Genomic DNA, 22,262 nt, shown 5'->3' with positions numbered 1-22,262 from the left:
GTGGTCTGGACCTAGAACCAAAATGGCCAGCCTTGATGTTCTTAGATTGGTCTTGGTGTTAAAACCTTGTGGGGCAGGGACAATGTTGTTCTATCTAGAATAGAATTGAATTATAATTGTCCCCTCCACACACACACTATTTGTGTGCTGGCTGTGTGTTTTGTTAATGTGGTCCTGTTGGAGATTTTCTGGACATGGGATTTTGTGGACATGATGTGGTGGGTGTCCCGTTTATTTATTATTTATTTGTTGATTTATTATAAATCCAGCATTATGTTTTAAAAACTGAAGGCTGAAACCACCAGCAAGAGTAAGAAGCGTACCCACAGGTAGCCTTACCACAACATAACTCAGTTCAGCTCAGCAGTCTGATATCATTGCAACCATGGATCAATTTTAATTTCACTGTACAAGAGAGTAATCACTAACCTCATCATTAAGGAAAAAGAGTCACATATATAGGTATATGCAACCTCAGGCTCAATGCATCTTGTGGACAAGCTAAATTGTATTGGAATTCCTGGCCCAGAATAAAGGGGATACACAATTGTGTGTAATCACAACTCTAGACAGTAAAAAAACAAATCAGACCACAGCCCCCCAGACACAACATTGAAGGCCATATTAAAATCTTCCACTTTAAATTTTCTGTAGTTGTACTTGAGAGCTTGGTTGTCTGAGAAGTAAAAACCATGCCAGCTCCTTTCTGTACTGATGCCTTGCTTATTCACAAAAAAGCACAAGGCTGGGATTGCTTACAAAAATAGAAAAGCTCAATTACTTTTTTTTTTAACCCGCACATTGTAAATGTACTGTATATTTGTGCACATAAAAAAAAACGTAATTGCTCATTTAACTCCACACATTTTTAGTGGTACTTTATTCAAACGCATTATTTTTGGGAGAAACTGCAGTGTTATGTGTATTTCACCTTCTTCTTTGAGTTTTATGCCACATTGGATGGCTCTCGTGATTAAATATGCTTTTATCAGAGCCCATGTTATCCATTAAGAACCTCACAAACAACGCCAGTAATTTTTTGCTCATATTCAGTAAAAAATGGAAATGCATCCCCTTAAATAATAAAGCAACAGCTATTATTTTCAGAACTGTAAGTATTTGGCCACTAACCTGCAAATTACAGAAATAAAGAAATATTTGTCATTGTCATTACAACTTTCTACATAAACTCACTCATTCATCTCTGATGTCCTTACTTATTTTGCCATTTTAAATAAAAACCCAGAAACCCAAAGAGAAAAAATGGCCAGATGAATCAGAGAGGCTGACATTCAATGGCTTTCCTGTGACATTGGCATGAGAGGTGTTACAGCACTTACTGTATCCCATAAGTGATCTGATCAAAATGTTCTTGGATGTGCCCGTTTTATAAACGACCTCCTAAACGAGCTGATATAGACAGGAACTACTGGTGACAATAAGGAAATAATTTCAGTCACCATTCTTTATGAGTTATGTATACAATGCCTACTGTATGTATGTTGGAAGCTGTCTATTGGCTAATTCTGCTCAATTATCATGACAAACACACACAACGTAGTCTATAGCAGCACAGAGATGCACTCTCATGCAACATGTACATGATAAATGGTGCAAAGAGAAATATCATATTTCAGGTGTAGCAATTTTTGAAAGCCCACCCGTCTTTGCCACCTGGATCAGGAGATGAAGAACTCTTTTCAAAAACGCAGAGAAGCATGCTGTGGCTAGAGCAAACATTCTTATCCTGAGGCTATAATACAGTTTTTCAAACTCTAGAGATTTAGGAAAACCACATTCTGATTCCCATAAACCTCAGTGAAATAAATGGATGTACACACTCTGAATTTTCTCTCTTTCCAAAGGAAAGAAGCTGAAACTGCAATAACATTTATTAAATAAACTCTGGAACTCCGTCGCTCTGTAATCCTTAGAGAAAAGCATATTTCTATTCATGATTAATGAGCGGTGAAGTACTGAGTTTGGTTTCCTATACAGAATTTCAGGCAGTGGCTGGACGAACGCTTAATGGGATTGAGAAGTGATTGATTAGTGTGGGTCTACCAGGTCACGGAGAGCTAAAAAGCACAGAGTGATAAAAGCACTATTGAAAATGTGAAAGGACTTTCAGTTCAAACTGTACACAGTAATTGTTATGTAAATGTAAGGAAACAATCTACATTTATATCATAATGAAATAGTGATTCAGCTTTGTTGGATTAAAGAGTAAACAAATGCTTTTACCTGAAATGCTGTCCCAGAGGAATGTTCCTTAATTACAATCAACACCTCTTTAACTTTAAAATTAAGTAAAGAGAGAGCCTAGAACAGCATGCAGAGTATACAGTAATAACCCCGTTTATGACTACAGGAGTTGACAGATTATATAACAACCAGCAATGTATAAATATGTACTCAGAATCATAGTTTAAGCACTTAACAGGAAAAGAACAGGTTGTTCTAATGTCAGGGTGGGATGTTTAAAGTCAGATGGAAGACAGGACAAATGACAATTCAGAATTTGCTCGATTCCAGAAGCCATTTTAGTGTGAACATTATAGAAATGCAGCGTGGTAAAGTAACACATTTTTGCATGGATTCAGACCAAAAAGCGCGAGTCCCCCGTACACAGCAGCCATGGTAACGCCTGCCCCCCCTCGCCCCCATGCTTTAATGCCTACAAAGTTAAAAAGAAAAAAGCCATCTTTTGGCCCAGCTTTTATTATTGCCATATTTTTTTTTTCAGCACTCGCTTTGTAGTCATCAAAGGGCTGTCCACCATGGGACTGCGCAAAAGTTAAAAGCATTATTTAAAACAGTTCAATTATTATTAAACAGAGGCTAGGGGTTTCTGCCCCAACCTTTGCAAAGATAAGCACACCAGCGGCACTAAATCAAAGGCATCTGGCTATTTCAGTGTGCCAGAGGACAAGATTAGGGATCTTATTTAAGATACATATATTTCCTAACTTGCTCTTCGTGAACAAATTTCAGATACATTTAAACTTCACAAAACCAGACTTTTTAAACCCGCCATGTTGTTAAAGGCTTCCAGTACAATCCACACACATTTGCCAATCTCACAATGATGTTCAACAAGCTTTTTTTACTTTCTAAGCCACGAACTCAACCGGCAAGTGGAATGCTGACCTCAATTGAACCGAATATAACTCATTTCATTCTCCTCAAGCTGGGAGATCACAGCTGTTGTACTTGCCATAAAATTATCACCTTTTGCAGTTCTCATGAGTGGAGAAAACGTATATTGCTGGTGTTAAGTAAAGACGCAGTAAAGCTTAGATGCTGGAGAGAAAGACAAAGCGTTTTCTGATTTTGGAATTTAAGCTGCTTTTTGATTGAACTGTGGGAGCACACAATACAAAATGAAATATTAGTTATGAGCAAATGACAGCTTTTGAGGGATTCACTTATCATTGACTTTTTTTCATAAATTATGGCATATTAAACTTGTCTACTTGTCTTCATTTATTTAAGAAAGTCATCAATATTAATTAATTCAATATTAATTAATTATCTTTTGGGAAGCAACACTTCAGTTAAATTAATTCCTGGAGCTTATCCTGTATATGCATGCATTACCAATGCCATGGAAACACTATTCTTCCAATTTAAATGTAACATGAATAAAATTCAGAATGTTAAGGTTCTTAAAAATACCATTAATGTTCCTGAAATTCGACTCAAACAGTACATATGGTGGGCTTAATAGTCACATATATCATGACAAAGACATGCATGCAGACCTTTGATCACACTATGGAAGACTCCACATACTGTATCCAACAAGCAGTGTTTTTCACAGAGCCTTGTTCAGCAGGAGTATGCTGTAGTTAAGTCTTTTACACTAAGTTAAATATAAAATGTTTTAGAGCCCAAGGAAGACTGTGTGTTCCAACAAAGATAAGGCACCTTACTGCTTCCATTCGTCCCAAGACTTCAATATATCCTCATTATAGTCTAAATTGGGCAGCAAAGCATTAATTGGTAATGCTACTAAAGATTAAATAAATAATTAAGGATGAGCTCAAATAAAGACTTGCAAAGATAACAGTTACATACTTTAACAACTCTCATCTGCCTTCTAGCCCTCTATTATTTAGGTAATTTTAATTGCATTCCAAAAAAAAAAAAAAAAGAAGCTATCTTCTTGAAGCAGACCTCACCACATCCATCCAGAAGCTCCAGTTAGAAGCTGCGAGTTTAAGGATGCAAGGTGCTGGAGTTTGCAAGTACAGTATACTGTATACAGTTGCTCTCACCACTGGAAGAGTGGGCCTTTTATCTAGAGCACAGCTAAAACACAATTAAACCTCTAACACTCAACGCTTTGACATATTTTACCACCATCTGCTGGCCTCTCCAATACATTACCAAAGTGCCTAGGATGCACATTCAACTGAATCACACTGTATAGTGTATCCAGCAATCCCACCTGCTGCACAGTACGAAGCACTGCCCAAATTCAATTACTGTATATTTACCTGTAATGGAGAGCTGTTCCTTTTACATTAGCAACAATCTTTAAATCTTTAAATACTCAGTATTTTAAGATTATTTTTTGCCTAGAACCCCCCATTCTCCAATTGTAAATACACCATAAACTTACATTCATGTTTTGTTATGCATCATGTTTTCTGTTACAAATCAAAATTGATTTCCCTAAGCCACCAGTATGAAGTATACCCGCATGCCATCTTCAGCTTCGTGACAGAAATAACACCATGTTTTAGCTAAAATACCTTGGCGAACTTGTAAACTATCTGTCTTTTTAGTTCTAGCTAGCATTCCAGGACCAGCAAATTCGAAGTCCCTTTTTCCAGACGTAATGCCATTTGTTTTTCAGCATGAGCTTCACTTTTCTGCTGTAAGAATGATTATACTCCTATCAAAACTGTATAAAAAACTCAATTTGTGTTTCATTCAAACATATCACCAGGTGCCATTTGAACTGGGAGACAAACAGTTGTGATATATTGTTTCATGGGTTCTTAATTCATTTAAAATCACTGTCTTGGTATAAGACACTGCCTCCAGCACTGAGCTGATGACTTTACACTGCTGTTGCACCCAGTCTCCTTGTCTTTAAAAGGCATCAATGCATTAACCAAAATGACTTCTTGGCACTAGGAAAAGTTTTTACTGCATAGATGGTATTTTAGAGCTGAAAATGGCTTTTTTGTAACGAAACTTTGAAACGATTAACATTTTAAAGCTTAACAAAACCAAACGTTTGCATACTTAACTGCCTACTCCAAAGCAAGAATTGTAAGCATCTTTCAATATAATTGCTTGTCTTCGGGACTTAGCTTAAGCTAAGAGAATTAATAAGCAGCTGGTGCAAGAAACAGACAATAAACTTAAAGAATTTCCTATAAATGTAATGAAGAAAAACATTCTGAAATGTCTATCTAAGTCTTCTAAGAGAGTAAGGTGTGTTACAAGGAAGACAAGCCTTTGTTGTGTGCTTTTTGTGAATCCATAAATAAATGAGTGTGCTAGGATAATCTCTATCCTAACAAACAAATTAAGTAATAGAAATACTTCACTTTGGATCCAATAAAGCTTCCTTTTCAAACATTTGCTTATATTAAAAGACATTAAAACATTAAACAAAGCATTGTCTTTATATTTAGCCAATGCTTGGCGCCAGTAGCTGGATCTACCTGTGTCAAAGGTAACCCCCATCCACTATACCAAATAAGAAGGCAAACTGATCTGAAGTTCTAAACAATGGAAAAGTGCAAGTCTTGTTCACAAATTGCATGACCTTTTTCTTCTTGAACATTATTGAAACAAACTCAGTATAGAGGCAAATGGCATATATAGATATCTATTATTAACACTATCTGAAACAGTGGTAGAAATGACCTTCCCCCATCTGGTATCTGATAACACTGTTTATAAGCCCATTGTTGCTATTTTTTTCCATTTACAAGTTACCTTTCAAAAAATGAAATTTCTTGGGATATTTTCGTCTAGCCTAACAATAGCTCCAGAACAAAATATCCATGTGCACTGAATCTTTTTTTGTCACACTCCTTTAAAACCCCTCCACCCCAACCCATTCTCTAGTCGAACTCTGCACTGCTCTAAAGGTATAGTAGTGTTAAAAGATAACTAACAAAGGAGCATAAAACAGATAATGCCACTGTCTAAGTTACTGCTGGGACAAAGCTACACCATCTTATTGAAAAGGTTCTTAATTTTTTCCATTGATTGGACTGAGTTTTAAAAAAATGCACACTCATTATTTAATCACCACTGCAATAATGGTACAACAAAACCAACATTTGTAAGGGGAAAATGGAGCATGCTCAACTTTAACCTCATTGCCTTTCAATACTCAGCAAGGAATAAATGAATACATCTTTTTTCCGAGCACGTTTTGTCTTAATGGATTGAGACGCATGCACAGAGAAAGAAGGGTGAGCTGCACTGAATGTTTTGATGCACAGGTGGATACTCATCCGAAGAGCTACACACTCCTGAATCAGAATACCCAGGATATGATGGTCTACGTGCTGTTGCCACTACATAAACACCTGTTTGATCCAGGTGACCAATGAACGGATTTGGAGCTTTTTCCTACGCACACCACGCTCATAATCTTAGAGTACGAGTGTACCAGACGGCTGAAGTTACTTGCAGTTGAAGTTTCAGCATAATATGTCTTCCTGTTCCTAGAGATACACACAAAATCAGCACAAAAATCAGAGTATTTATGCATTAATCCATTTACAGACAGAAAACACTAAAATTGAAATGAAAAAGCTTGCTCTGAAAAAGTACAATGGAAGTATAAAGGAATGACAGCCAAGGAAGAAATATGGATATCAATACCTTCATTAAATCACCTGTGAGGTATTACATTAATTCAAGGGGGTCACTAAACCAGCTCTTATTTCTCTTATCTGTTAATATTCTCCTTGACTACTTCATTCACCAGCCATCAGCAAGCACGACTATCGATTACATCAGAAGGTCTTAATGACCTAGGACTGGAACAACCACCATAAATGTACAATTTCTTATTCCAAGCGAAGTTATAGTTTGCCCTACAAGATTGCGCAATAAATCAACAGTCCAATCAGCCAGCTCGGGGCTCTCAGGTCACTGAAGAGATGTCGGTACATTACAATAATGAGAACTCCAGATACATCACACCCTATCGATTACAGACCTGCATCATCCCAGCTGCTCGAAATTACAAGCTTCTGCTGCAAAATCACAGCCACATGGGGATCATAATCACACCTCTTGTGAATCTGTTCCAGACAAAATGGTGAAATAATGGGACAAGAGGTTTATGGGTACGTATGCTTCAACCATGGGTTGAATTACATTCACACCAACACACATAGACATGACAATGTGCATCAACTCAAGCATTGCATTCTGTTTCTGCATAAAGGTTATATTCTCTAGTTTTATCTTCAGTTAATGTGTAAAAAAAGACAAGTGACCAAGAAAATTCAGTTAATTGATCATTTAACTCCAAGTGACAAATATACCCATATTCAGCTTCAACAATCTATTATACTGTAAATGTTTGGGAATCTGGGTCTTTTATCGCTTTTGTCCAATGTTAGGTTCAGACCAAAATTATCTTCCCTTTTTTTTCCATCTAACCCAACATGTATCAAAAGCTACTGTGCTGAATACAAGTCAACTGAGGTCCAAAAGTCATGAAAAGCTACTGGCTGTCTACACAGTGGACGTCTTCAAAATCAAAATCCAAAAAACAATGAAACAAGACCCCGATGAGACAAGTGGAAACCATGGAAAACTGCTTTTAGAACTGAGGAGAGAAGGCACTTCTTTGCAAACAGGGCTGTGGGGACCATCTAGCCAGCCATGCAATTGAAGCCAGTACCTCAGCATCTTAAAGACATGGCTCCATAAGATCCCCGGATCAATTAGTTACCAGACAAGGTACTGTAGATTTTCTCATTTGTAATGTTTCTTGTCATGCATGGTTTAGCTTTGCTCCCTATCCAGTACCGCTAGCTGAGCTGTGTCTGGTGTCTTCTCTTCGTTAAGATTTTATAGAGTGCTCTCATAAACATGCATTTGTTCTTGTTTCCAACACTTTGTACTGTCATTACAACAGATGGCTGTACAGGGGAGCAGAATACACTAAATACTTTATAAGCTCAATGAGGTTTGACTTGTTGGGGAGTGTGTGCATGGACCATGGCTTGAGTGTGTGTTTGATCATTTCTACACACCAAGAGTTTTGCAAATGAAATGGTTCTCCTTGTTAATCTGAAGATGAGTGTAATATAACTCATTCTATGGCAAAAATAATTTCGATTTTGATAAACACATTAAGGACTCTAATATGTATATGTATTATTTTTACTTTAAAAAATACGATTTTACAATATAATGCAATTACACCACTATATATGGTCAAAGCCAACTGCAACTGTAACCAGGCCTCATTCTGCTGGAGAATGTATTCCCAAGATATCCCAGTATATGTTAATAGTTAAAAAATTACAGAAATATTAAACATCAGCTTATCAAATTTTTGTTTGAATGCTTTGCTTCAAGACGTTTTTGAGGACAATGTTTAAACTCAACAAGAAAGCTAAAAAGGTAGAAAATTATCGCCAAGAACAAGCTACTGATTATGTTACACTATATTACAATAATAGCTCAGGTTATGCAAATTCCAGGTGTATAAATATTTATTAGGGGAATTAAACAAAATTATACTCTTCTCTTAATGGAGAAACATTTGCAGCAAACTCACAATTAGACTAAACACACGCTAAAGCCTAAATATAAAAGCAGCTTTAGAGAGTCTCAGAATGACTGTTTATTTCTGATTTAAATACAGTAAATACATTCAGATTATTAATTATTATACAGTATATACTATTATATATAGGGACTATAAGACAAGCACTGAATTTTAAGGATTTTATGTCACAAATGAACATTACTCATTCATTGCCATCCTGTAGTGGTAAACTGATCATTTTGGCTAATCGTTATCATACTGTAGCAGTGAAAATGTTTGAGCTTTTATTTTTATTGTGTGAACTGTTCTACAATGCTTTGTGTGTGTCTATCAGTTTTTCAAGACCATTGCAATAAATCTCCACTGTTTATCCCAAATGCTCTTAAAGAAATCAGAAACACTACAGTAAATGCCTACTTTACAAAGGTCATAACAAAACAAATCTCAATTGACAACTGTGAATATAATGACACATATAAATAAATGTGATCTTAACACACTGTACAACCAAAAAACCCAACCTTTCCATAAGCCCTTTTGTAATTCCACATCTATTTAAACTTTGACCCATCACCTAACACTAACTCTGACTGTAACTACCCTTATAACCCTACCCTCAAATCTATCCCTAATCTGATCCCCCATTCCAAAGACTTTGGAAAACCAAGATTAACTCTTGCTCTGACTTTTACTGTATGTCCAACCCTATCACCTGAATACTTACTGTATCCATAACTCTAACTACTGTACAATATAACTTTAAACCTAATGCTAGCTCCAACTGTTGGTTATAACGCTAACCTAAAAGACAGTTCATGTGCATGGATCGCAGTAATCACAATTACGAGCATTTTCCTCTGAGTTTTTAAGCAGATGGTTTGGCAGCCATAAAAACTGATTTAAGAAGAGGTCTAATGAAGACCAAAGAAGTCTAGCCCTATCCTCCTGCATGGCTGGGAATTGGACATCTGGTTCTTAGAAAGCGCTTCCAGCAATGGGGTTCAGAAACATGAAAATCGGGCCTCACAGACTGGGGAAATTAATTATGGAAAAAAAAATAATGAAGAGATCCCAAATAATTATGACAAATGCCAAGGTTTCCTGAATTGTTTATTAAAGGGAATCATAGTTAAAAGCTCTGGAAAAACAGACAACAAAAAATCTATTTAAGCTTTGTCTACACAGAGTCAGAGTATGAACGGTACAGGGCTTCAGCAATGAATCACCAAGCACCGGGCAAAACATTACACATTTTCCCACTCATACTCGCATTATATCATCTTCAAAATCTAAGTGCACCTCTTGACTTTTATCTTTGTCTGAATCACGGTCCGTGGCAGAAGTTCTGATTGTCAGGTTACATATACAATGACCTAGAGATTTATTCATACACCTGAAAAAATCGGTACCATGCTATTAAGATTACTGAAAAACATTTTTTTAAATGTATTATGCAAAAATATTAGGTATTTGCCTGCCTGTTTTAAAATATTATAAATTACATGACTGTAACGGTTATTAAATAACAAAATGTCAGTCCAAGATTTTTATCTTTCTTTGACTGATGTACATGTTTCTTGGGTAACTTGTGGTGAATTCTTTTTTACCTCTGCTCTTGTAAATCATGTTCTTCATACAGATATTACATTAAGGACTGAACACTGAAGGATTTTAGCAAATAGTCCAGAGAATTTGTGTGAGCAGTCACACTTTTGTTCAGCTTACTTTTTTGAATTAGTTTTTTACATGCGGTTTTGTCTGAAAAAAATGGCAAAACTATCCAAAATAAAAAAAAAACAAAGAGGGGAAGAGGTCTCTGATTAGCTTTAGCCCATGAAACAGTTATAATAGGAGATCATAACATATTGCTATGCATCTCAGGAGGTAAAATTACAGAACCAGTGCAGAATGCACTCCTCTAGTGTTTCATGCTCTTTGTCACTCTAACCTTCAAACTCAAACTAAAAGACCACAAGTTAGACCCGTAGTCTGCCTTGAAAACTGACAAGGAAAAACAGCTTTTCTTTTCAAGAAATGTCAACTGAATCAGCCTCAGTGAAAGAAAAGGTGCCAGGTTGTAGGGAGGCCTTACATAACTCGTAAACAGACCTACAGAGGAGACAGGTCCCGATGAATAACTGAAAGGTGAAAGACCTTCTACTCATGTGTGTTTGTCTAAAAGGGGCAGGTCAAAAACACTTTATGGACAAGTTTATGATCCTTTCTCAGTTACCTCAGAATAAAAGTTAAAGGTTAAAAGGCCACAAAATGAGCACCTAAAAGCTTGCTTTAAACAGTAACATGAACAGTAATGGACCGGACTCAAATCTTCAAATCTTTATGGCTGACAGCTACATTATGACCTCTCTTAATAACAGCCTTTTAATCAAACTAAAAGCATTTTTACAATCTTGATTATCTTTCATCCAGGCACAGAAGATATTCTGTATGCTGTAAATACACAACAAACAAATATGCCACAGTACAGAATATTGGAGCATCCTTTCAGTTTCTAAAAAATAAGGCACATTTTTAAAGTAAAGACATTAAACCAACCTGAGAGCTTCTCAAGAGTACACATACAGCTGTGACCAAACAAACCACTTTTGAGTTAAAAGGGACATATTTTAAAGATGCTTTTTTAAAATAAAAAAAAAACAATTCAATGCTTTCAGAGTCCTAGGACCAACAGAAATGCTTTAGAAATATTGCAGATAAGCAAAACACAAGAACAGGTGCAAGTTCTCTAAGGTATTGATACGGGAAGACATGGCAAAGAAACATTGAGAGCTGCCCTTATTCATGTTTCAGAATCAAGCCCTGACTTAAAGCCTTGTTTTTTGTTGCATATGGAAGCGAGGCATTAATAAACACATCTGAAGTAGTTACCTACTGTGTGGCTAATTAAGCTCAAACTAAATCATGCAATCACTCAATCTGCTATGGAATAAATGTTATCGCCACCCAATTATTTACAAGGACTCCTTGTCAAAACAAACACATGAAAACCTTTCATTCATGAAAACATTAACACATTAAACAAGCAGATATTCTCTCATACTGTAAATTGCTTTATACAATATCATGATATGATCTATAAAGCCAGTAACAACAAAATATATATATTATCTGCTGTCCTTCTTTATCAGAGCTAATTCCTGAAGCATAACTCAGAACTACTGTATACCCTGGATGGGATGCCAGTCTATCACAGGGTAAACATACACAACACAAGCACATGGGCACAATTACCAAGTGGGCACAGATTCTTTAGAAGGTAGAAAGGGTCCAGAGCACCCAAAGAAAATACACATGGACAGAGGGAGAACAAACAAACTTCTCAAATAAGCTGCCACAGGCAAAATCGAATCCAGGGCCCAAGAGCCATATACTAGTCTCTTTTGTTAAAAATGCATCAATGTGTTTATTCCAGCAGGCACTACAATATACCCATTTGTATGTGTACTTATCACAAAAATGCTTCCAGTGCTCCCTGTGTAATACAAGAACAAACAACAAAAAATCAATTACATTTCGTAGGGAAAGAGAAACGAGGGGATGTTGTTAGAGAGGCGGGCGTCTAATTAACGAGAGACTCTATATAGGCCCATTCATTAGAGGAGCAAAGCTTTTTACTGCTATTCATCTTATATTTCCACTGCCCACATGTGGCCAAGCTGGGGCGCCATTTTAAGCCACTAAAAACATTGCACAGAGCAGGGGTTTCCAGTCCTTATCATTCCTTATCATAGCGATGGGGACACTATACTTTAAAAAGGCTCCGTCCTTCAGATAAGATGTAAAAACAAGGACCTGACTCTCTGTGGTCATTAAAAATCCCAGGGTGTTTCTTGAAAAGAGTAAGGGCGTTACCCCGGCATCGTGGCCAAATTTCCCATTGGCCCTTACCAGTTATGGCCTCCTAATAATCCCCATCTCTGAACTGGCTTCATTAATCTGTTCTCCTCCCCACTGATAGCTGGCGTGTGGTGAGCATACTGTGTGCACTATGGCTGCCGTTGCATCATCCAGCTGGGACTACACATTGGTGGTGGTGGAGGAAAATTCCCATTACCTATAAAGCATTTTGAGTGTAGTGTCCAGAAAAGCGCTATATAAGAGTAAGGAATAATAACAATTATTATTACTTCTGCTTCCAGTTGGACTCGCAGATACTTAATTGAAACCTTAACTGATCAATAATAACATTAAGCATTTATTACCAGTTTATTTATTGTTATTGTCATCCTGTAAAGCGCTTTGAGAAGCCACCTTTAAAGGCACTATATAAAATAAAGTTTATTATTATTATTATTAATGTGAAGTCTTTTTAACTGTTTTCAGTTGCTCAATATGTTGGAGGTTGCTCTTTAAGTACAGTGTATCATATGTAAGTTAGGATCACCAAATGCTGAGTAAAAGAAAGTTGCAAAGGATTCAGTCAAGTAACAAATTAGTTAAAGTAAGGACTTAATGAACTAAAGAGTTCTGTTTGAATGGAAACTCCAGGACTAGGGGCAGGAATTCCTGACTGAGGGTGTATTAATATTGTGGTACTTTTTAAAGAAACTGGGTTTATTCAAGAAAAAAGTGCTCTTAGCAATAGATGCTGAATATATGTCCAGTTTATGACTGTATTGTATCCTAGACATTTTAAAACATGGATTTTAAGATTGTCCTTTAAGAAGATTTTAAGATTGTAAAGAAAATGAATGTATAAACAAAGGACAGTCTTGTGTGCTTACAGTACTGTATGTATCCTGTAAAAGTTTATCATTGATATTTTTTTACAATTCCTGCTGAATAAACAGCTTATCAGAAATAAAGCTATCACATATCAGATCTGTGAAAAAAGCTTTACAAAGGTCCCATTGGCACTTTGTTTTTAGCACAGTCTATGCAACACTATTTCCCCTGATATTTCACAAGTGCCTGTAGTAAAGGACACATAAAATATCTTGTCCTTAATCAATACGACATTGTCATTAATCACACTAGGTCAAATAAGTTATTTTTAACAAACTACTTTCAAAGGTACATTATTCTTTTAATTAATCAGCTGAACCAAACTTTCTGAAATACTGGACACAAAGAATATTAAAGTCTGCGTGTCAATAGGCTGTAAACAGCAATATCTAGAGCTGAAAGTCCCAAATCGGAAACAAAATAGATTGTGAATCGCCTGAGAAAGTGATGGTGATTTAATTAAATGCTGCAAAGTTTATTTAGCCTTTAATTTTTGTTCAATTTTACATTACCAACTGAAAAAATCCCCGAATACTAGCAGACTGTAATGTCCCAATTCTCTATTCCACTGTTGGTTCAACATCCCAGCACACTAATCCTTAATAAATTGGTCATGCAGAGCCTATTTTGCCAGGCCAGGATGTATCAGGTAGTAAAGATGTCCAGCTTTTATGGCTGGTGAGCCCCACTGGATTATGTGTCCGGCGTTAGAAACTATCCCTTTTTTACAGTCTGCACTACAGTCAACGGCTCGTTTTAAAGTCTGATGCAGCTGGTACGTGTGTAGCGAACAGTGGAAACAGAATACTAGAAGCATCTTTAGATCAGCTCAACTGACACACTAATGACTGCCTTCAATGACATGTAATCTTCATCAGTGCTTTCCCTTTCTTAATTTCTATATCGGTTCAACTGCTTTAAAGAGGAACTGCAGACCCAATTTCTCAGAGCAGTTATTAAATCTCGGTAGCCAATTCACTGACGGTATAGAAAAAAAATTTAAAAATCCAAAATAAGCACAAAATTGTGAACTTTGTAACTTTGTAAAGTAAAAGTGAAAGTAAGTTTCCACAATTTGTGACATGAGACATTTGCCCTTCCTCCTCAGTAGTCTCCATAATGACTAATGTAATGTCACCTACAGTTCGAGTAAATAAAAACAGGTTGGAGATTTTACGAGTTACCGTATACATTTTACTTTGATCGCGATTTGAAATGCACTCATCAATGACAATTCTTTCTAACCCCGAAATATGAAAATAGCGCTGCAGTTCGCCTTTAATTAATATCAAACAGAAGTTGGGTGTGTACGTTTGACTATGGGGGGCATTCTCAAAATCTAGTGTGAATTAGGGAGCACATAATCTTTACTTTGGGTTAATGGCATTTCCTGTTCCTGCACAGTCAATCAAATCCTCGGATGTTTCATTTCCCAAGCTAAGGATTTAGACTGGAAATTGTTTTGCATTGTTTTAAGTCTGTCATGTTTCAATAAACAGGATACACAAGTACACACACATACCAGTTTTTCTTATAAACCAGAATTATTGCATACCCACGCAATTTAGAATTCCCAGCAGTGTTTTATATCTCAGCTAACAGTGGCAGCCTCCGTACTCACATGCCTAAAGAGAAACACGTACAGTACCATTGCTGGTGTTGCCTATACAGAGCCACTGACACTTAAGAGCACAGAAACTCTTTTGCTCCTTCAGGTAATGATTCCCATTGCTGCAAAGAGAAAGTTAGTGGAATCGCACGCCTTGCTAATGAACATTATTAATAGTGTCTTTTGTACAACACAAAGCAGGCGAGATGGTACTCGGTTTAACTGTTACTACTAAACACGGGTGAGGGAGGGCAGAACCACAGAACAGGACACAGCTCAGGCCTTTACACTTAACGCATGCAAACCAATACTTCTCACTCCCAAATGCAAATTTGCATTCATATTCCAGCGTTTCAACTCAATTGAATATGTAAACAAGAGAAATAACAGTGGACCGATTCTTCATAAACAGGTGCTTTGTTTTTGTGAAGCAAATGGAGTGCTAAAGGGTTCTAAACCAAACCCCCTTCTACCTGACAGGTCATTATCGTGGAGCCAGAATTAACACCCTCTCTGAAGCACTACATGTGCTGCACCTGTATTAATTTCTGAAAACTTCAAAGCTCAGGAATGCTTAATAGAGCTGCAAAGTCCAAGGTCTTCTCTGAGCATTTGAGCCATTCATTCCACTCAGTACTTCTGGCAGTGCACCAGACTGCATGACTTCATCTCAGGAGAGCAATGGACAAATGCCTGGCAGGTAAAGAAAATATTTAAAGTAAGGAAAACTCAACGCAAACCTCTTTTTTCTTCTTCATATCAACTTTTTCCTAGAGACTCACCAAGCTGTGTAAATCCATTAGTTTTAAAAAAAAGTGCCAAATACAGCAGTTTTGAAGAAGAGAATATCTGCTTTGATTCAGTACAAAAATAACACAGACTCCCACTGGGACAGCAGAAAGACCTCTGGCCAAATTGTGAACAGGGCATCGAGTACTCGGAACTTGTCATTGCCCATGAACGCCAGTCTCTGCTGATAACAAAGACGTAACAAACTATTGAACGGCTTAGCACCTTTTCTGCATTCTCATTAATGATGATACAGGTTAAAGAGTGATAAAGGATCACAGGGTAGGATGTTCACACCCTCCAGGGTTTTACAAACGGTAACAGAAGTGCGCTTTGAAGTGTATCTGCAGGAATTCTGCCACTTACTGCCACTGAAATGCAAACAGAGATAAGTAAAAGCAACAACACCAAATGTAATTAACACCAAGAAATAATTTATTATAATTGACTGTTACATAAATTCAGTAACCACTGGTGCTTTGCTTTGTTGTTAGTAATTTATGCCAAAAAATATGTCTTATGAATTAAACAAGAGAGAACTGAAAAGGCACAATGGAGTATGAACATAAGAATGGATACACACAATTGGATTTGTAACATTAAGCCCTTCTAGCTTGTTAGGTTCTGGGAGCTATTTGATCTGAAAATCTTGTCCTGTTGTCTCTTAAAAGAAACCAGATTCTACAATTTAACTGGCCAGCTTGGTCTACTCTTCCACAAACCTTTGTGTAAAAATGTGCTTCTGAACACGAAACATGTTGCTAACTTGATTTCTCTTGCAACCATACTGCAACTCTATACTTACATTTCTTTGTAAACAACTGAAGATAGTATCGTATCCACAGCATCCTGAAATCAATTATTTTTTAAAATTAAATCTTGTGCATAACATAAAAATCTTTTTTTGAAAAAAAAACCTTTTTTGTTTCTCAGTACATATTTCTAAAACTATCATTCTCGATATACAGTATGCACACATATATTCATATGTACATATTCTGCATTGTCAGACAATCAACAGTTTAAACATAGTAATTTAACTCTACTTTCGCTCTCTACGCAGAGATAAAATAAATTCATTTTTATTTGTCATCAATAAATAATAACAAGCAATTTAAATGTATTTATCCATTTTCAATTACAGTAACCAGGCATTTTGTGTCCTCCTTGCTTTTTTATGTCTTGTAGAATGAGGATTTAGTGACTAAAGCTTGTTTTTTTTTTAAAAGAAAATATGCTCTTGGATGTAATTACATAAATGCATAACTGGCCTACTTTTAATGCATGACATACATAAACCTTTCTTCTGTATATTCTTGTTAAAAAATAATGCCCAAAACTCTTATCCTTCATGTGCCTAATTACATAAATTAAATAAATGCTAAATCTTACATAAGACATCATAACATACATATGGGGCCCTTTGCTATCTTGTAATTCCACTTTTATAGTCATACTCTGGAAACATGTAACTACTGTAAAGTAAGTGTAAAATTTACTCCCTTCAAGCAAATGTAACCTTACGAACACAGGACCCTTCTCAGCATGACTGGAAAAACTTATTCCTAAAGGCATATAGTACATACTGTAAATGTACTCATTTTCTGAGACATAAACCCTCAAGGCCACTTTGTTGCATTTTAAACACTGGAAAGATGTCTGGATAGATTCTATCAGTGAAAAGTGTGTTCTGAAAGAACATACAGAATTCGAAAAGATTGGAATAAATGATAGTAAGAACATTGCTTTGCATTTATGAAATACTCTCTTAAAATGATTATATTGACACTGTATTGCTCATAAGGAAAAGCAGGAAAAAAATCTTGATTTTTTTATGATTGTATGTACTGTAATTTGTAAAGTACATACAGTACATCATCTTTATTCATATAATCTTTTGGTACAGCAGAACATAGGAAGCACAGCTTGCTTAATACACAGTTGATGTGATCACCACGTTAATTGGAGGTTTAAAAAAAACCCTGAAAACTGAAATAATGTAATGGGGACACCTCGATCTATACCTCTTCTGGCAATTATAAAGTGATTTAACCAAAGCTGCATGTAAACTGTAACAGTGCCAGTGGATCTTACTGTTTTGAACCTGTGAGCAGTTTTTAATTTTAGAAAAGTGCCTCTTGATGCAACTGCTTTGAAATGAGAGATGGGTAATATGTCTATTTCATTTTGGATAAAAGACATGAAATCATTACAGAGATAATTACTTGGCAGAGACATTTAAGAATAAGAGAGATTGCTTCAACTCAAATTAATTATATTTTATTATATTTGCAAATGGCATATGGGAGAATTAACAAAAGTAGTTACTAAAATTATCCATACATTCGTATGGAAGAGAATGAATATTTTTCCCATCCTCTTCATACCATAATGTGTTAGAATATCTTGGCTCATACAGCTGTATTTCACAAAAAGTTGAACACAAAGGCCCTTACTTTTCTAATTGTATGAGGGAGATATTTCCAGTCGTAAATGACTGATAAAGGTTTCAAATGGCAGAAAGAATAAAATGAAAGCATGCATGCAATTCAAAACAAGGATGAATTCATCTGTGAAGTTGAACAGGTATTTGATTTGTTTTTTCAGTGCTCTGTGTATTTATCCCCAATCGTATCGTTGATGAACAGTTTATATTAGAAATTCCAATAGCAGGGTAAAAATGACAAAAAAAACTGGGTCATTGCAGCATTATTATAATGTGCATTAATGAGCAAAGGTACTTTAACAACTCGTAGGAATGTTGTGTTTGATATTCAAAAGACACCCTGTTGCAGGATGAGCATTCTTCTCTGTCAAAGTGGGAAACTTTTTAGTTCCAAACTGCTGTAGGGAAAGCCAGATAATGATTTGCAGATGTGCACATTCAAGCAAAAAAACAAAACAAAACAACACTGAGTATACAGTAGATTTATCCCCAACGAACTACTACTTTTTTTTGCATAGGAACACGCACAATGCACAGAGTACCCGAAGAGATGAAGACCAGCTGCACCGCTAGACTAATGAGGAATCACAGACACAATGCAAATCAAGTTAGGAGCATCAACGTGTTCTTATTATAATCAGTTCTAATTAGCGGACAAGAGTGATTCTATGTTCTTGGGCAGATTTAACAACTCTACTACCACTAGCCAGGATAATAAAAAGGCATGCTGGAACTAAATATTTACATGCACGTACAGATATCCTCTCACATTAAACCACAGAAAAATAATATGCTAAATAATTTGTTAATGAGATATCGAGTAAAATCACGCTTTGCTTGAACTGTAGGACCTAATCCCTAATACGGCAGCAGAAGGTGATATTAGGATCATAAGATTTAATGAGAATAAGACGTATGTTAATTAGAAACGTCACAATAGTTATTGTGTCCCGATTATTTTTAACCATACAGGAGATACACTGTCATTGCTAACTCCCATTCCCCACAGCTGAAGCCCTTAACTGAGGTATTGTAGACAATTTCACCAATCAAAAGATAACAGTTGATTCGTGTCGTGGAACCTAAAGCATCTTCATGATCAAAAAATGTCTACCGAATTGTTCCCGCCAAAGAATGAGTTAATTGAGATTTTGCCTTTCTAAAAAAGTATTCATACAGCTACAGCTAATCATTTGGCCATTTTGTTCACGTTGCGCAGAGAAAACATGTTACATCGCCGAGTCTGTTTTCTTCCGAACACCTCCATGCGCTTACGAGCAGCACGCAACTCCTAACGTTAAGATCGGGCAGAGGGGCATCAGAAAGAAAATGGTACAGGTTTGTAAGAGATGGGTATTTAAATAATACGCGTCTGTCTCTACGGAACTCAACTTCTCCGGGCCCGAATGACAACTGTCTCCAAACTGGGGGGGGGGGAGTGAAGTCACATCGTGTAAAAAAAAAAGACATTGCTCTCAGGTCGTATAATTATACGTATAAAATACGCCCATTATATCTGTCTTATTTTAGAAATGCGTGGTGTCGTTCTAATGTGGAATTTCACACTTCACCGCATGTAAAAATGGCTCAATTGCGTTTTTTTTACGCAAAAGGGTAATTGACAATTTCATGCACACCACTTACATTTGTGATATCAGATGAAGAAAACAACGTTAAATGAGCGCAAGACAGCTTGTTCGTGTAATGCTAAAATACATTTTCGATTCTAATTTAACTTTCCAATAAAGTCAACACATTGCACTGAAGTGAAGTGGCGAATCTTAGGGTACTTGTGAGGTGGACAGGATATACAGGTACTACAAAGTTGCACACACGTAAAACAATGAAACGGCATTCTGTTCTCTGTCAGCTCTCTTGCCAAGCGTGCCCAACAAAGGACAAGCTTTTTGACCTGGACACTTTTCATTTGGAAAGAATACCGAGGAGAGAGAAAGAGGGAAAGAACAGAAAGAAAAAGAAATGTTTTAAATGCCCGTTTTATTTTTGAATTTCAAAAGACGAAGAAATAAAAAGCAAGGCATTTATTTTCAGCGTTCATCAATATCAAACCTTCTGTCCCCTAGCCCCGGACACCTACCTAGCTGGATGAAAGCTAAATATCTAAGGAGAATGACCGTGTGCAGCAGCACCTGGCTGGAAAGTGCTCTACCACATCCCTGCCGACAGCTTCCCATTCAGAGCATCACAACAGAATTCCTCCACACACACGCACATACTGTATAAGGGCGAGAAAACAACCGTTCGCGGAGAAGCACTAACCTTTTTTATGTAGTAAGAAGGTGCTATCGAAAAAGAAGGAAAAACGCCAGCCGCGGAATTAACACAGAAGCGCGTTGAAAACATCCCCCGTTCCTTTAAATCCTCCTCTTTACAACGCGCTTATTTTCCCTTCTCCCCCAGCTTGTGTGCGCCTTACCTGAAGGGCATCTCCCACGACTGCAATTAGCTGCCAAGATTTCATTGTGGTCGGGACTGCAAAAAAAAAAGAAAAAAGTGCCTCCTGTTTCTCGGTGGGGGGAAAGCGAGAGCGAGGAGAAAGAGAGAGAGAGAGAGGGAGAGAAAGCGAGCAGAAGCAGAGCGAGAGGTAGTGGAAGCTGGAGAATCGTACCCACGTGTTGCCAATATAAATGACTACAGACATCTGTCACTGTGCTTGCCGAGTCCATTCGCTGTGCTTGCGCATCTCTCGTCTTCCCCCGGTTCCTCCACAGTCACTGCCGCCGCTGAACTGCCTCTTTCATCACCTCCAGGTGCATGTGTTTCTTTGCTTATTGTAACCATTCTCCCCTTTCTCGGGCGGTAGGTTAACCCATGTACAGTACAGTGTTACTCTAATCTAATATCACACTAGGCTTAGCAGATGTCGTTACATTCCTTCCTGTCATTCAAACCACTTAACAATAAAATGCTGCCAAATATTTTCATGCATTAACTTGTAATCTACCCTTGTGCACAGGGTGAAGTGTCTGAGGGCCAGCTCACTCTGAAACTTCTGGCTTGCTCTGTTATAGATTTGTGAGGTGCATTGTGCACAGCAGCTGAAATGCTATTTTTTCCCCCACCACATGCATCCATTTCTGTCCGCATTCTTAAAATGTTGACAGGTATTAGGCCAAACGTGTTTAGGTCTTGGGTGACACAGGTAATCTGAAAAGCATGTCAGAAAGGAACCTTAGGTAGCTTCTGTAGATCAATGGGAAAGCTCTATCTGCTGCTCCAGCTTGGTGACAGGTTACATAAATTGGGTTAACATTTCCCACAGCGTAGCAGCAGACACAGGCAGACTAAAGGACTTGTCTAACACCAGGGACCTCAACTGTTTCCCAACCCTCCTGCTGGTTTGAAGTGCTGGAAGAGGAGATGTTTATAACCCACCTCATCCCACTCTCGCATTATCATAACCAAGCAGCAGATCTGTACTGCGAACAGAAATCAGACTGCTCTTTGCAGGCAGAATATTAAAACATGCAGTTGATTCTGGTAGTAAATTTGTATGACTTAAGGTGAGACGGTTACTGTAAAAATAGTTTTAAAAATGCAATCACCTTTTTCCTATAACTTGTCTTGAAACGTACTGTATCTTACATTGATACTGATTTCTGCATCTGCTGGGTGGAACACCTGAATAGGCTTCTATACAGTGAGCAGTATGATACTTGACACGCATTGCGTGGGGTTTAAACAGTATGATGCAGAAATACCCGAAACAGGAGCAATTAGGATACAGAATTTCCAGGTAACGAGGTTCTGATGTTATTTTTCACTCATGAGCTGGTCTGTAATGTTTCAGATTTGTGGGCACAAATGTGGACAATGGTAATTCAATGTCAGTGTGAAATTCAATTTTTTTTGTCCATTTGCATTTCACAATTTCACTGATA

At 37.1% G+C, this 22,262-nt stretch overlaps 1 protein-coding gene across 13 annotated transcripts in view; it reads right to left on the bottom strand.

Moving 5' to 3' along the window:
• rbfox1 (RNA binding fox-1 homolog 1) overlaps positions 1 to 22,262 on the bottom strand; it is a 648,127-nt gene that overhangs the window by 359,868 nt on the left and 265,997 nt on the right. For 12 of the 13 annotated variants that reach the window (XR_016094401.1, XR_016094402.1, XM_088936370.1 and 9 more), the window contains exon 1: positions 20,641 to 20,941. The exons of the other annotated variant lie outside the window; for it this stretch is intronic. Coding sequence is in view for 10 of the 12 variants with exons in the window: in XM_088936370.1 (XP_088792496.1) it covers positions 20,641 to 20,724 (84 nt within the window). In the remaining 2 variants the exon portion in view is untranslated. Of the gene's footprint in view, positions 1 to 20,640; positions 20,942 to 22,262 lie in introns of those variants that run through there. 13 annotated transcript variants of the gene reach the window in all.

This window comes from Atractosteus spatula, chromosome 18, assembly GCF_055471065.1.
Source record: "Atractosteus spatula isolate fAtrSpa1 chromosome 18, fAtrSpa1.hap1, whole genome shotgun sequence".
Taxonomy (NCBI): domain Eukaryota; kingdom Metazoa; phylum Chordata; class Actinopteri; order Semionotiformes; family Lepisosteidae; genus Atractosteus; species Atractosteus spatula.
Note: the sequence above shows the minus strand (reverse complement) of the source record. Positions and strands in the feature narration are given on the sequence as shown.